General features: G+C 57.9%; 1 protein-coding gene across 1 annotated transcript in view; it reads right to left on the bottom strand.

Moving 5' to 3' along the window:
* Positions 1 to 15,637, bottom strand: part of HTRA1 (HtrA serine peptidase 1) — a 45,490-nt gene that overhangs the window by 12,693 nt on the left and 17,160 nt on the right. Inside the window, exons 2-3 of the mRNA XM_036265220.1 lie at positions 10,758 to 10,857; positions 9,943 to 10,147 (exon numbers count right to left, since the gene is read on the bottom strand). Coding sequence (XP_036121113.1) covers positions 9,943 to 10,147; positions 10,758 to 10,857 — 305 coding nt within the window. The remainder of the gene's footprint in view (positions 1 to 9,942; positions 10,148 to 10,757; positions 10,858 to 15,637) is intronic.

Raw genomic sequence — 15,637 nt, 5'->3', positions numbered from 1 at the left:
CGCACACTCAGAGGCGCACACACAGGCGCCCACCCACACCCATGATGATACCCGGCCCTGTGTCCTGGACACACAGTCCTGGCTGCAGGACGTCTCATCTGGTCTCGGCCCTGCATTAACTCACTGCATGACCTTGGGACCTTGGACTTCTGGGTCTTGGTGTCACCACCTTCTAAATAAGGGAGTGGGGCCTGGCAGTGCCCCAGGTCACCCCAGCTCTGACAATGAGGGCTCTTTCCAGAAGACCTGGCTGATTTCCAGAAACACCAGGCAGCAGACAGCAGCTGAACTGGTGAGGATCACAGGCAGCAGCGTCCTCGGAAGGTCTTTCCCATAGCTCCCCTTTGGGGTCACGTGACCCCGAGAACTCCTGCAGCCTCCTGGAAGGCTCCAGATGCTCTCAGCTGGTAGTGTCCGGAGAGGACCAAAGCAGTGTCCTCGACGGGGGCCCCTGGCAGCCCTTGGGCTCACCCCAGACCCACCGTGTCCCTGCAGCTTGGAGGTGAGAGCAATAAACTGAACCAAGGAGACCAAATTAAAAACTGGCCACGTTTCTGCCCTGGCCAGCTGTGCTCCGTGGTTAGCGCGTCGGCCCACGGACCAATGACTCGCAGGTTCAGTTCCAGTCAAGGGCACGCACCTCGGTTGCGGTTCGTCCCCAGCCCTGGTCGGGGTCGTGCGGGAGGCAACTCGTCCATGTGTCCCTTTCACATTGATGTCTCTCTTTCTCTCTCTCCTTCGCTCTCCCTCCCTCTCCTCGCACACAATCTGAAGATAAATAAAAATAATTATCCTCGGGAAAGGATTTGAAAAAAAACTGGGGCAACTCTTTTTTCAGCTTAGCAAGGCAAGTCAACGGCTTCTCTTCTCTTCTCTGTATAAAGTGCTCCTGTTACAAAAATGTTTCTGTTGCTGAATCTGCAGAAACCGCAGCATCCGCCAGCTGCCCGGCGCTCAGGGCCAGCGCTCCAGGCTCGTCCTGTGTGAGGTTTGCTTTGAGGCCAAGGCTGCAGCACGGGCTCTGACGCAGCTGAGTGATTCCATGGGCCTCTGGAAACAGTTACGCTAACCTCTCATTTTCTTGAAAAAATGTGCACTGGGGAAGAGAGCAGGTCTCCCACACCCAGCAGGAGGCAGTGCTGCAGAACTCGGTGCCCAAGGACAAGCAAACCGGCGGCAGAGGCGCCGAGAGGGATGTCAGCACCGAAGGCTTGTCTGAGGGCCCGGGCCCAGCCCACAAGGGCTGGAACGGTGAGCGGAACAGTGGCCTGTGGGCCCAGAGGAAGTGGAGACTTGCAGGAGCTGGGCCACTGGGGGCAGGGCCAGCTACGTCGTTTGTGGGGCTCAGGGCAAAGTAGACACGTGGATCCCTTGTTCATAAAGCACATGCAAAGTGCTGAGAAAGGTACTAAAATACAAAGCTTTTTTTTTTTCCCATGCTTCTCTCACCCAAGCCGTCCTGACTTTTTAAAATTTGCTGTTCAGTGTTGCGTTCCCTGGCGCACACAGACGCTCATGGGGTAAGTGCAGACCCAGGGGCCCCAGGGCTCTGAGCGCTCCACCGTACAGGACGGAGCCACGCCTTGGACCCGACCGGGGCAGCAGAGGCAAGCCAGGCACCGCCCCATGCCAAGGGCCCACTGCCCGGCGCAGAGGAAACACCACCTCAAGGGCACTGCAGCCGCCGTCCTCGCCGGGACGTGCCTAGGCGCCGGCAGAGCTTTGTGACATCACCCCCCCAGCCCTGCACCCCCTGCTGCCCCAGGGGCAATGGGGTGCTCACCCAAACCCAACTCTCCCTGGGGACAGGGGGCTGGGCGGCGGAGAACCCGTCCCGAGGAGAGGGGGGGCCGAGGTTCCTCTCGCCCAGCACACCCTCCACTACCCCATGAGACAGACGCAAGCTCAAAGATAAAGTAGGACTATGACCTCAGAGCATGAAACCACCAAGGAGGGCCCTGAGTACACACGTCACAGGCCCACAAAGCATCCTCTCCAGGGGAGGGAGGGCAGAAGCTTGGGATTCAGATTGGAGAGGGCGGAGTCAGCGGAGCGAGGCGGGCAGGAAGGGTCTGCGTGTGGGCTGAGGTCCCCAACACGTGCAGAGCCCAGAGTGATGGTGGAGCAGGTTCCCAGCTGCCACCCTGCTGTTCCCGAGTAGAGAGGGGGGAGGGGAACAGGCGGGAAGAGCAGGGCAGGTGCAAGGGGTCCAGGGGGAGAGATCAGGGAAGTGGGGGATCTGGAGGGAGAAAGACAAAATCAGAGGGTGGTTACGCAAAAATAAAAAAAGCCTTGGCCTCTTTGGCTCAGCGGTTAGAGCGTCGGCCCGTGGACCAGAGTGTCCCGGGTTCGGATCCGCTAAGGGCACGTACCTCGGTTGAGGTTTGTCCCCGACTCCGGTTGGGGTCGTGTGGGTGGCAACCCGTCGATGTGTGTCTCTCACATCGATGTTTCTCTCTCTCTCTCCCTCCCGCTCTATCTGAAGATAAATGCAAAAATGTCCTCGGGTGAGGATTAAAAAACATCAAAATAAAAATAAAAAAGAAAGAAAGCAAATGAAAAAAAGCACCGACCTCCCCATCGCTTACAGACGCCACCACAATATTTAGTCTTCCTGAGGCTACAGCATGACGGGACGGTGCTTCTCACGCTCCCGTGTCGTGTTGTTCAAACCACAAATGTCAACAGCTGTCAGAGCCCAGTGGGCACTGGGTGTTTACATTCTGCGGCATCCAGAGGAGGAAAGACAGTGTCCCCACCAAGGGTAACCCTTGTCTTCCCCATACGTCAGCCCCTTTGATCCCCGTTTGGATCCACTGATGTCATCTTGGCCACGGCCGCTACACCGTGTTTGGCCAACAAATATTTATAAAAACCAATGAATAGGAAAGAGACTCCATGAAAGAATGAATAAACCAGGTCTTGAAAGGTCCATCAGGATCTTAAAAGTGGGGTTCGCCCAATAATCAGGGTGAGACGAGCCTGGTGGTTCAGTCGGGGTGACAGAGTCGGGAGGGAGCTGGTTCCCAGCCGCAGCGGGGCTGCAGGCTCAGGGCGGAGGGAGGCGGAGGGAGGCGGAGGGAGCCGTTCACACGGACCAGGTCCCCGCGGGGAAGGGCTTGGTCTCCGGGGAAGGGCTTGGTCTCCGCCGGCTCGGCTCAGCGCTCACACGGGCTGCTCCCTGTCTGCTGAGCTCAAGGCGTCCCGGCTCCTCACGACCTGGGACCCCACAGCTGTGTCATACGCAAAGAAGTTGCCCGGGACGTATCACTCCTTTCAAATCTACTTGTAAATTATACATATATATAAACCACCACTAGAGAAAAGTAATTTGAGATGGTCAATGACAAAGGGCATATTAAAAGAAGTTAATATATATTCATGACATAAAATGGGGACAGACAGTCCAGGCCACGGTGGCTCCGTTGGTTGGGCATTGTCCTGTGCACAGAAGGGTCGCTGGTTTGATTCCCGGTCAGGGCACATGCCCTGGTTGCAGGCTCCATCCCGAGCAGGAGGCAGCCAATCAATGTTTTGATATCACATCAGTGTTTCTCTCTCTCTCTCTCTCTCTCCCTTCTTCTCTCTAAAAATCAATTAAAAAACTTTTTTTTTTAAATGGGGACATAGATAATATTCTTACCACAGGCCAGTGGTTTCCATGGGCTGCCTGGTAGCCAAAGCAGAGAGGAAAATACCATGAGTCATCTGTTCTCATTATCAGATTCTGGTGACTTCGTTAACAAAAGTTAACGTTAATCAGCACTTTTATTAGAGGAATCAGTCCTCAGATCACCAGAATGTCTGGATTCTCCCTTGCCGCGGTTTTGGACGCCTGAATCTACCCGGCCAGGAATGACAGGTGACCGGTTCGCTACAAACACTGCACTTGCAGACTCGGGAGGCTGCGTAAGAATTGGAGCTTGTCGCCCTGGCCGGTTTGGCTCAGCGGTTAGAGCGTCGGCCTGCGGTCCTGAGAGACCCGGGTTCGGTTCCCGCTAAGGGCGCGTACCTCGGTTGCAGTTTGTCCCCGGCCCTGGTCGGTTGTGCGGGTGGCAACCACTCGATGTGTCCCTTCACATCGATGTTTCTCTCTCTCTGCTCCTCTCTCTCCCTCCCACTCTACCTGAACAAAAAATGGAAAAATGTCCTCGGGTGAGGATTAAAAAAAAAAAAAAAAAAAAAAAAAAAAAAAAGAACTGGAGCTTGCCAGAGCGTGACGAGGACTCCCAAAGCCCAAGGCCTTGCGAATGCAGACAAGGGAGGCATCTGTAACCCTGTCAACAACAGACTAAAAATATATGCACACAGAGAAACCAGCTCAACAGGAATGCTGGCTTGTGTTCCGGGGGCGCTGACAGACCCCTGGGAAATACGTCTGCACTTGGTCCAAGGTCCAGGTCCTCCAAGCCAGACAGAAAGGCCAACTCCGTAACTCAAGACCCCCCGCATGCCCCCGCCTGGCTCTACCTGTTTTTCCATCTCGGCTCCACGTCACCCCCAGATCGGCTCCCTGTCCACACCGCCTGCAGGGCTCCTCCGGCCCGTGCCTCTGCCTCTCGTTCTGTTTGTCCTTCTTCGTCTCATCAGCGTATTGATTCCATTTCCCTGTCTCCCACACTGGCTTGCAGTCCCGTGGCTTTTGCCTGTCACGAGACACCCTCAGCACCCAACACAGTGCTCGGCCGAGACAGACGCTCAGTTGATGTCGCGAGAACGCGTGGATGAATAAGGGACAAGTGAAAGAACAAACAGACCAGACCTTAGAAGGTCATTAGAATTTAAACCTGGATAGTATTTGCCAAACATCCTGGAATTCACATGGTTACAGAGAAGTGAGCAAACTGAAGGTCTCTCTCCGCTGAACCCAGCAAAGCCAAAGCCACAAAGAAGCACGGCCCCACCCTCCCCAAGAGAAAGAGCGAACAACCCCGACCCCTCTATCCCCGGGGCTTCGCCTCACTTGGGCCTCACAGACGTGTGTACCCCAGCACTCAGCTCCTCTGAGACAGGCGCTATGACTTCACAGTGGGCTGGCAAACTTTTCTAAACTTTGCCGTATGCCTGTGTTTCAATAAAACTTTATTTATAAAAGCAGATGGAGGGCCGGATGCAAATACTCCCTGGACTCTAATACGTTGTTACACTAAGCTGTCAGATGGCCCCATGCACGACCCCTCAGTGAGGACAGGAGACATCTCCAGGGGGCCACCTGCAAACCCAGAGCCAACCAGCGGGCAGCCGCTGTGCCAGGACCGTAGATAACAGTGTTAACCCAGTGCCCGAAGACGGAGTGCCAGAGTGAACAGAGGCATGACCATATTAAGAGAAAAAAACAGCCAAAGAATTTCCTTCAATCAACGACGTTCTTGAACCGGGGCCAGAGAACACAAGGGCCCTGGTTTGGACGGCTTGGAGCTGAGACTCCACATTCCGAAGGGCACAGCCATCAGCTTGAGGAGCAGGTCCTCGTCCACCCCCGGACAGAGGCCCGACAGGAATGAGTGGCCGCCCTTCCTCCGTCTGCGCTGACGCTGCCTAATGAAATATTGATTCCCACTAAAACGGTCGAGATCAATACGGTAATGGAAACCGGGAACACTGACAGGAGCACGGCACCTCCAGCAACCTTGACAGCAGCCCTGCAAGTTCGGGGAGAGAGAAGAAGCCACAGTGGCCAGCGTGGGAGGGGGAGGGACGCAGCAGGACACGGGCAGCTGTGGCCCTGCACACCGGCTCCCGGGCCCTGCGGGGAGGCAGGGGGAGCCCAGCCCAGCAGGCTCTGTGCTGTCTGACTCCCTTCTGGCGGCTGAGTCAGCGCCTTCTGCAGGACTGGCTGCCCGGGGGAGCTGACTGCAGGGCTGGCGTGGGCTCCCCCTCCCTCCCTCGGCCCATCCCCAGGAGACCTCCTCCCTCAGAGAACTCAGGGCAGGCCGTCCGCACACAGGCCTGGACCCCGACACAGGCCTGGAGGGGGCCAGAGCCTGTCTGTGCCCTGGGACCGGCGTGGGAAAGGCGCCGGCCTCCAGCTGGGCCGTGAAGGGCCCAGGCCTCACCCTTCAGCCACTTCAAACAGGTCTGTAGGTGGCAGGGTGGACGCGGGCCTGGGCTGAGGAGAGAAACCACCCACAGCCTCAACCAGGCTGCGTCCGAACACGCCCTTGGCCGCTGGCATCAGGCCAGGTGCCCGCAGGAACCTTCCCGAGGTGTCATCCAAACCCCCGCAGCCGTGGGGGGCAGAAGAGCCCTGGCTGGGAAGTGGGGAGGACGGCGGGGGGCAGGGGCGTCTGCAGCCTGCCAGGTGCACCACCCTCTCATCTGAGATTCAGAGGCATGGGACCCGGTGCCCTCCCGCCCTGCACCCCCGGAGCGGGGTCCCTCGCTCCTTCTGAGAGGAGGGTCTTCACACTCAGACACTGTGGGCTCCAGCCACCTACCACCCAACATGTGTGTCTCTGACTCTAGCAGCAAAGATGAACTTAAATCAGCAAATAAATAAGTCAATTGTAAGTTCGGATAAGAGGAGAAGAGATAAATAAACAGTGAGCTGTGATGGTCTCGGGGTCATGTGCCCCCAGTGACATGGGGTGGGGGGCAGCACAGGAGGCGGTGGCTAAGCAGAGTGGGTGAGGGTGGAGGGAGGGGCACCGGCAGGCCAGCCCTTCGGGGCCCTGCGGGAGTGAAGCTCTGTGAGAACAGCTGAAATGTGTGGGGGTCGCACAGTCTCACAGGACGTGATCTGAAGGTTGCAATCATCGGGGGGGGGGGGCACGCTTTTCTCCTGTGTGTGCTGATCCACAGCTGGAAAACAGCTGTCACACAAGTGACTTTCGCTCTTCTTCAATCCGCCCCCAGTATCTCTGCGTCCTCTTCTGGCCTGAAGCCTCCCTCCCTCCTTCTCTCTCTGCCTCTGGATACAAGTTTTCAATGTTCTGCAACATGGCCGGTGTCATGTTAAACGCATTTGGAAACAGTTTGCATCCGAAGCTGAACTAGTTTGCCCTCAAAGCTGCTTCCTATTAAAATGTTTGCTCGCACACGGTCCTTCCTTCCTGCAGCCCCCCCCCCCCCCGCCGGCCCTGCCCACAGGAAGGGGAATTATAAACCAGGACGGGGGGCGGGGGGACAGCAGGGGACACTCCTCCTCTGGCTTGGCAGGGGCAGCAGACTGGCCAGAGGGGCCTGCTGGCTCCGTGAGCCTTTTTCCGAAAATTCTCCCGGTGCAAAGCTCAGCGGGGAACCAGTGCACATGTGTCTCCTTGGCCGTGAGAAGCCAAGGAGGAGCTTTGGTCGCCAGCCCAGCATGTCTCTGGCAACCTCAGGCCGAGGGGCTTGGCTGCAGATTCGAGGGGAGCTCCAGACAGGGCTCAGAGAGGGCTGGGGCTCGGGCAGTGCCGGGGTCTCGGGCTGCGGGTGGCAGCCGGCTGCCACTCCACGGGCAGGGTCTGCTTGGTCCTGGGTCACGGGCACCAGTGGGGGAGAAGCAGACCCCACAGGACATGGCGGCTGCTGCTCCCAAACGGCGGCTGGTGACAAGCGGCAATGACAATACATGTCCACGGTCATTTCCATGCACGGAAAGTGGCGAGAACACCCTTCAAGTCACGGGGAACCCTGCAAGTGCAATCACCAAGCTGGAGGGGAGAGACGGCCCGATTAGGAGCCGACGACTTAGCCACTGGGCCACGTAGGTGGCGGCTGTCACCCAGTCGCCCAGAGCGCTGGGCCAGGGCCTCGCGTGGCCAGTGCCATCGGGAACTGTGTGCGACGACCCTCAAGCCCAGTTTGGTTGGTTCTGTTCTGCCTCCTGCGAGTTCGCTTGCCCCATTTCTTCTCTTCCGCTGTTCCCACCCGACCCTGCCTGCACACCGTTGAACTGTGGAGCCGCCACCGCGAGGCCTTGGTCCAGCCGGCCTGCTCCTCCGAGATAAGCCCTCGGTCCTCCAGCCACGGCACCAGAAGGAAAGACCTGGAAGAGACCGTTGCTTTCTCCCACTTCCTACGACTGTCAGCAAAAAGCAGCCGTTCGGGCCCTGGCCACTTCGGCTCAGCGGTTAGAGCGTCGGCCTGCGGTCCAGAGAGATCGGAGTTCGGTTCCCGCTGGGGATACGTCCCTCGGTTGCAGTTTGGCCCTGGCCCTGGTTGGGTCGTGTGGGTGGCAACCACTCGATGTGTCCCTTTCACATCGATGTTTCTCTCTCTCTCTCTCCCTCCCACTCTACCTGAACAAAAAATAGAAAAATGTCCTCGGGTGAGGATAGAAAAAAAAGCAGCCGTTCAGTCCATGGAAGCCTCGCGGGTGGGCGTCTGCAATTTCATATCCTTTCGTTTCCGATGCCACTTCGAAAACCCACAGGAGTTCACCTTCCAACCATCCACCCCTTTCTCTCGGGCGAGAAACACATCTCCAGTGGCTGCTGCTGGCAGGAGGAGCCAGGCCAGAACCCCGCAAAGCCGGTCCGTGGGGATCCCCCGTCCCGCTGCACACGCCGGGCACCCCACCTTGGCTCACACTCTGGAGGGATATCCGCGGCCACGCAGGACTGCTCGGTGGGGCCGCTCGCCCAGCGCCCAGCCTGCAGAGAGCCCCGGGCTGTGAAGTCTCGGTGTGGGCCCCAGGGTGTGCTATTCTGGCCGACCTCCTGCCACATCCTGGACACCTTCCGAGCAGTGCTTCTAAACGGGAGCGCCAGCCTGCCCGTGGGCTATTTAAATCCAGCTGTCGCGCCCACAGGACGGGTCCCTCCCTCCCCGAGCAGCCGTGCACTTGGGCGACGGGAGCAGCCGCCTGGCGGACCCGAAGGCGAGCCGGGCTAGGCTACCGCTTCACCAAAGCACAGCGGTGTGGCCGATTCGGTGCAAGTTACAGATGAAGGGAGAGCCTGACCCAGCATCAGAACACGTCAGACAGAGGTTACTGTGATGATGTTGTGACCAAAAACATATTTTGAAAGATTAGTTGTTTCTAGCAAGTCCACAGGAACCTAATAGAAATAACAGGCAATTGCAACCCCGCTAAAGGCCAGTTGACTACGCTGGGCACGGAGCCCGGCTCTGCCCTGGTGAACAGCACAGACCAAACCAGCCTGTGCGCCACCGCCCAGTCTGACCTCACAGCCGTCTCAGGTGGTCTGCAGAGAGCTGGTCTGACCTTTTCCTGGGACAGCATCACGACTGCAAGCGACCCTGCGCCCTCCTTGCGAAGTCTGGAAAATGGCGAGGGCGTGGAGAAGCCGGAGAAGGCGATCTCACTGAGCACGAGAGAACCAAACCCCACCGAAAACCCACCGGCGTGGGGGGTTTGATGTCTAATAAGAACTGGATTTAATGTCGGGCAAAAATGGCAGCAAGGAGGATATTCAAGTAGAAAGCAAACCACTTTTGAACACAGCATTTCCCAAATCCAGTTCACTCTGTTTCAGTCTGGAGAAAGACAGGGAGACAGAAAGGTCCTACACTCAGGTAATGACAGTCTGGAGTCAACACCTCTGGCCGGAGGGCATGCACGACAGTGTACTGACCGCTCTGGGAAGTTCTGCCCGGAAGAGGTCCATTGGCTTGGTTTTAATTCAAGGTTTCCACACCTTGTTCTAACACCTGCAGAAGCCTAATTTGGGAGACCTGGTTTGTCTGCAAACCCAGAATGCAGAGGGACAGACGTTTGCAACCACGGCTGCCTCGGGACGGAAGGGACACCTGATTGTCACAGCTTCCCTGTGACTTCTTTGTAAAAATGTAAAACACTGTTTTTAAAATTCTGGGATCTTAGCGCCTGCTTCTTACAGAAGCCTCCGTGGGCCCCTCCCCCCACCCCACCCTCCCCGCGTCCTTCGGGCCAGGTCCGACTGGTCCTGCCCAGCTTCGGTGCCTCTGGGCCTCCCGGGTTTCACCAGGCCTCAGCCAGGGCACCTGAGCGGCGGCTCTGCAGGTGGAGACACGCACCTCGTGGTCGACTTTGATGAGGGCGATGTCCGCCTTCTCGTCCACATCCTTGATCTTGGCTTCGTAGGTGGCGCCGTTCTTCAGCTCAACTTTGACCCGGTGCTTGTTGGTCACCACGTGGGCATTTGTCACTATCAGCCCATCTTCAGACACGATGAAGCCAGACCCACTGGCCACCGGCACCTCCCTCTTAGAAAAAGGGAGCCTAGAACCCAAAAGAGCGAACAGTGAAGCCCGAGACCCCTGAGCGCCTGCTCTCACCCCCTGATGGGTGGGCTCCCGACTGCATCTGGCAACTGCTGCTGGACTCCTGGGGTTTACTTGGTGCTGGGAGAGGGAGCGTGAGCCCGACGTGCACACGCATCAGGACAATTCCACTTAGAGGGGGTTCTCTGGGAGTCTCTTCAGAGCCAGAGGTTCTCCGAACATCCAGCAGGGTCAGGAATGTAGATTTAAATAGTCAAACAAGAAACATCTTGAGGGAGAAAGTACCCCCCCCCCAACTCCAGAGACTATTTCAGTGGCCAGCAGGTTATGAGGCTCAGAAATAGCCATTTGGCTTTGCTAAGAGCAGCGCAGGGAGCTTCGAAGGGGGAGGGGGGAGGGAAGTTGAGGGGAGGGGAGGAAGGGGAAGGGAGGGGAGAGGGAGGGGAGGGGAGGGGGAGGGGAGGGGAGAGGAGGACAGGGGAGGGGGGAGGACAGTTGAGGGGAGAGGAAGGAGGAGGGGAGGGGAGGGGAGGGGAGGGGAGGGGAGGGGAGGGGAGGGGAGGGGAGGGGAGGGGAGGGGGAGGAGAGGGGGAGGGGTCCGTCTTTACTTGCGGAAGAGTTCGATGTGAACCACGGCCGGGGCGATCTTCTCCACCACGTCGGCGATGAAGTTGTATTTATGGCGCAAACTGTTGGGGTCTTCCTGCCCTGAGAACAGAATAAGGGGAGATGCTGGAAACACCCCTCTCTGAGCTGTGGTGGCCCGGCCCGGGGGGGGGGGTCAGAGGGAGTCAGAGGTGTCTGGACCCCTGAAGGGGGCTGCGGACAAGACCCCAGACCTGGGCTCCGCGCAAAGATGCTCGGGCCCTGGGGGACACCCCGTCCGGGCTGACAGCCACAACCATGGAAGGCGACCCCTGCACTGGGCTTTCTGCCCCCCACCGTTCACCAGGAAAATGTGGAGCTGGAGGCCCCGCAGATACTGGCCCTCCGACCAGCTATCCCAGTGGTCACCAAGGGCATCCCCTCCCCAGCTCCCCGCGCCACGGAGAAGCAGATGCCCATCGGGTGGTCTCGATTTCAAAGGTATGAAAAGCATTAAGGCGAAGGCACAGACCCCACAGCGACCACATGGCCCAGAGGGGCCACGGTCGGTCCCCAGAGCAGTGCCCACCACGCGGAACCATTCATGCCAACCCCAGACACCCCTGGCTGAACGGCACAAGGGGACTGTTGGGGGGAAGGGAGAGAAGTCGGGTGACCACAGTTTTCTATATAAAACACACTCTGTATCAGTGAACCCCCTATAGTGGGCATTTCTGAAGCTTTCGGATGAAGCGACCCCACACCCCCACGTGGGGCTCCCGACAACGCAGCAAGTTCATTTCCAGCCAACAGATGCGAACACCCAGGGCACCCGAGACAGACTCAGGGTCCCAGGACACCGTGGGGCTGGCACAGGCCGTGTGGCCTCGAAGTGCACCCTGAGCCTGTTACTCTGCCCCAAACCCTGCCTCCTGCTGCCCTCCCCCTCCCCGCCAGGCTCTCTGCCCAGGCCACAGGGCTCCGGGCTGGCCTGCACCCTCCTCTCTCCCCGGCTCCGCCTGGCCCTTGGCGGCTGGACGCTGCACAGAGCTGGCTGCGGGGACAGGACACTCTGCGGGCCACTGGCGCTCGGCCGTCTGGCCCTCCGCATAAACTGGCAGGAAGCTCTCAGAACCTGCCCGGCAATCTCACAGAGGGATGCTATGCTCATTGCTCAGAAAACATTAAATTGGGACTTGTACTTCGTCCTTTTTAAGAATTTTTTTATTCGTTTTTTTTTAGAGAGAGAGAAGGGGGGAGAGAGAAACATCGATGTGAGAGAGAAACATCGATCGGCTGCCTCCCGCAGGACCCCACTGGGGATCGATCCTGCAACCCAGGCACGTGCCCTGACCAGGAATCCAACCAGGACCTCTCAGTCCCTGGGACGACGCTCAGCCCACGGAGCCACACCGGCCGAGCCGCACGGTCTTTTTATTGCATTTAGGCAGTAACTCGTTTGCAGCACACCGCACGTGAGTGCTGACCCACGATGCACCGGAGAATAAAGGAAAAGAAACGGAGCCTTCACTGCGGATGGTCGGGCCCTGGCCGGTCTGGCTCAGCGGTGAGAGCATTGGCCCGCGGACCAGTCGTGGTTTCGATTACGGTCAAGGGCACGTATCTCGGTTGGGGTTCGGTCCCCGGCCCCAGGTGGGGTCGCGCAGGAGGCAACCAGTCGATGCGTCTCTCTCACACTGATGTTTCTCTCTCTCCCCCTCCCACTTTATCTGAAGGTCAATGGAAAAAATATCCTCAAGTGAGGATTTTTAAAAAAGGAAGTGGTCTCTCCCCTCACCGTTCACACGTCTGTCACAGCTCACTCAGCAGGTTTCACGACCCGAGCCTGAAGGTCAAAGCACAGCCCCGGCCTGCAACACGGCCCCACTTACCAAAGGGCCTGTGCGCTGACACGCTCACGCACACGCACACGCTCTCGCATAAGCCCATGCCCACACTCACACTCGTACACATGCTCACATCACACTCACAGACTCACACACACTCACGAGCATGCACACATACACACATGCACATGCATACTCACACATACACTCACACACACTTACACTCACACACATGCTCATACACAGATACCTATACTTACACACATACACTCATAAACGCACCTGCACTCGTATACACACACATATACTCACACACATACGCACAGCCTCCCCCCCCTGCAGGGGGAGCCACATGGTCTCCCAGAGCCGCCCACCCACAGGTTCCCAGGGGCACCACAGCATCTGCAGAGATTGTTCCCTCGGTCCCCGCACAGCTCTGCGCCCCCACCAGGGACCTCGGTAACCCGACTCGGTACCCCTGAGCACCGGGCCTTCTCGGGGACCAGCCTGCCTCCCCCGAGCGTCTGTCGTGGGGTGAGAGGCCTGTGAACAGAGGGCCCCTGGTCCCGCCACCGGGCGGAGCCGCCTGTCCTCGGCTTGCACGCGGTGCTCCTTGGCCCAGCGCGATGTGCTCAGGTGCGGGAACGTAGCGGCACCTTCCAGGCGAGACAAACTCCTTCAGCAAATTCATTTCATTGTTTTTGCCTCAGTTTCAACATTTTTGTTTTCCCTTCTCCTGGTGGAATGGGAAATCAGACATTGTTCCCAGACTGTAGTGGGGGAACCACGGCTCACAGACTTTAAATGACTCTCCACAGACACTGAATCTTGTTAACAGACAGTACAAGCCCGGGAAGATCTGAGCAGATCCACCATTTCGTTTCCTTAACACAGGCCCCGAGGTGTCTGCTGCCGCCCAGATTTCCAGGTAGCCGTGGTTAATTGGCGCGTCTCCCCAAGTTCCCCAGCGGAGACATAAATAAGAGAGACATTCCTCCCCCCCAGAACCGGGGAACAGGCCCAGACACGGCGTAAACAAGCCCACTGGGCGTCCCCAGCTCCGCGCGGGGAAAGGCCAAGGCAGGCCTAACTCCAACCAGTCCGGCAGCCCCCGGGAAGCCTGGGTCCGAGACCCTCACGAGCAGGACACGACTGGAGTCTTGCCACGAAGGAACATGAACTCACTTCCCCTTGCTGACTTCCACACAGGCATGGGCGTATCTGTCCACATCAAGGGTGAACATAAACATGGGTTTTCCATCTAACACGAGAACTAGCAGCTGTTTCGCACGAACTAGAGAGGGCGGCGCCAAGGTCGGTCCGTCCTGGGGCAGCAAGTGAGGGAGCAGGGAGGACAGTGGCCTGGACGCGAGGAGGCCCGGGTTCCATCCTCCGTCTGCCAGGAGGCCTCCGTTTCCCCATCTGTGAAATGGGCCACTGCCTTCAGAATGAGCCGCACAGTCTACCCCGGCTCCAACATGCTGCGATCTAATCCCTGGCTCTCCCGCTTCCCCCCACGTGTTGAGCAGGGTAAGAGCCTGCAGAACTTGAGACTGGGCACAGGACTCTCCCAGTTCTGCAGGTGAACAAGCACAGAGCAGCGGCTGTGGGAGCAGAGACCACACTGCAAAGCCCAACGGACGGGCCTTCTCGTGCTCCGAGGAGGAAGCACCCAGTGACCTCCATCCCCATCACCTGCACCACCAGGTCCATGGGCAAGTCAGACAGCAGACACGGCGGAACGCGAGGAGCAGCGACTAAGTGTTCCCCGGTGGACAGACTGTCAAACCGAAGAGGAAGGTCTCGTCTTCTCTAAACCCAAGTTCAGAATGAGGACGAAGTGTCTGGGGCACCTGGCTCAGTGTTGGTCCTACTCCGGGACTCGAAGAGATTGTCCCTCCCGCCACAGGGAGCTGCTGCTGCCTCGTGGTCCTCAGATACCCTGGCTGACCTCACTGCTCTGAGCTCCACTGCCGGTCGACCATCTTCCTTCCAGAGCGCTGACCGAGGGGAAGGGTTCCCGGGGATGGTCCCTGTCTGGCTCTACCGCCACACGCTCTCTGAGTGGTGCAGACAGATGGAGGGCTGGGGCGTCCAGGCCACTCAGCCTGGGAAGGGTGGGCAAGACCACATGCTCTGGTCTCAGAACATAAACTTACCTGCCGTGTGACCCTGGGTATGTCACCTAAGTGCACCACATAAAATGGGATGATAGTAACACCTTCCTCTGTGTTTTGGATGCTGATTCTATGAGCTACTGTGTAAGAAGAGCTTGGCCAGGTCGCGCCGCACGGTTTACCCAGTAGGCAGCTCTGGACAGGTGCGAGCACCACGGACCTCAGTGGTCCAGCAGGGAAGTACGGGGCCAGGTAAAGGTGTCAGAGAAGCACTCCCTCCCTCGTGGCAAATTCATGCAGATCTTGGAGGCTCCTCCTAACAGGATCGTTGTGGCTCCCAATGCAGAGGAGACCAAGGGGAAGCTGTGTGGTCGGCCAATTTTTCTGGTCTGACGTGCACCTCTTTCCCCCGGCTGACAAGGGTACCGCACAGCAGGGCAGAAGGCGGACGGGGAGCTAGGTGAGCAGAACAGTCGGAGCTGAAGTCAGGTGCACTTCCAACCTGCCAGGGATGCACCAGAAGACAGTATCACTCCTTCTAGGGAGTGAGGGCCTTGTTTACTTAGGCCAGAACTGATGTGGCGGAGGTCATGAGCACCCTCCACAGGGTCGAGGCCTGGCCCTTCGCACAGCCCCATGATCATGCAGAAGGCCGGAATCGGCCAGCGTCCCTGGGCCTGCCTCTACAGAAACCTGGCAACTCAGAACTCAAAAAAGTGAAAGTAAGGCACTGTCCACATTCCTGATTCACGAAAAACAGAGATAAGAAAGAAATGACCAATATTGGGAATCAAAGAGGGAGCATCACTACAGAGCCTATAGACACTGAAGGTTTGACAAGGAAATTTCACGAATACATTTATGCACATAAATTCCACAGCTTAGATAAAATGGACAGATCTCTCAAAAGACAGTATTTACCAAGGCTCACTCAGAAAG

Source organism: Molossus molossus, unplaced genomic scaffold, assembly GCF_014108415.1.
Source record: "Molossus molossus isolate mMolMol1 unplaced genomic scaffold, mMolMol1.p scaffold_m16_p_17, whole genome shotgun sequence".
Lineage (NCBI taxonomy): Eukaryota > Metazoa > Chordata > Mammalia > Chiroptera > Molossidae > Molossus > Molossus molossus.
This window is presented reverse-complemented; position numbering and strand designations above follow the sequence as displayed.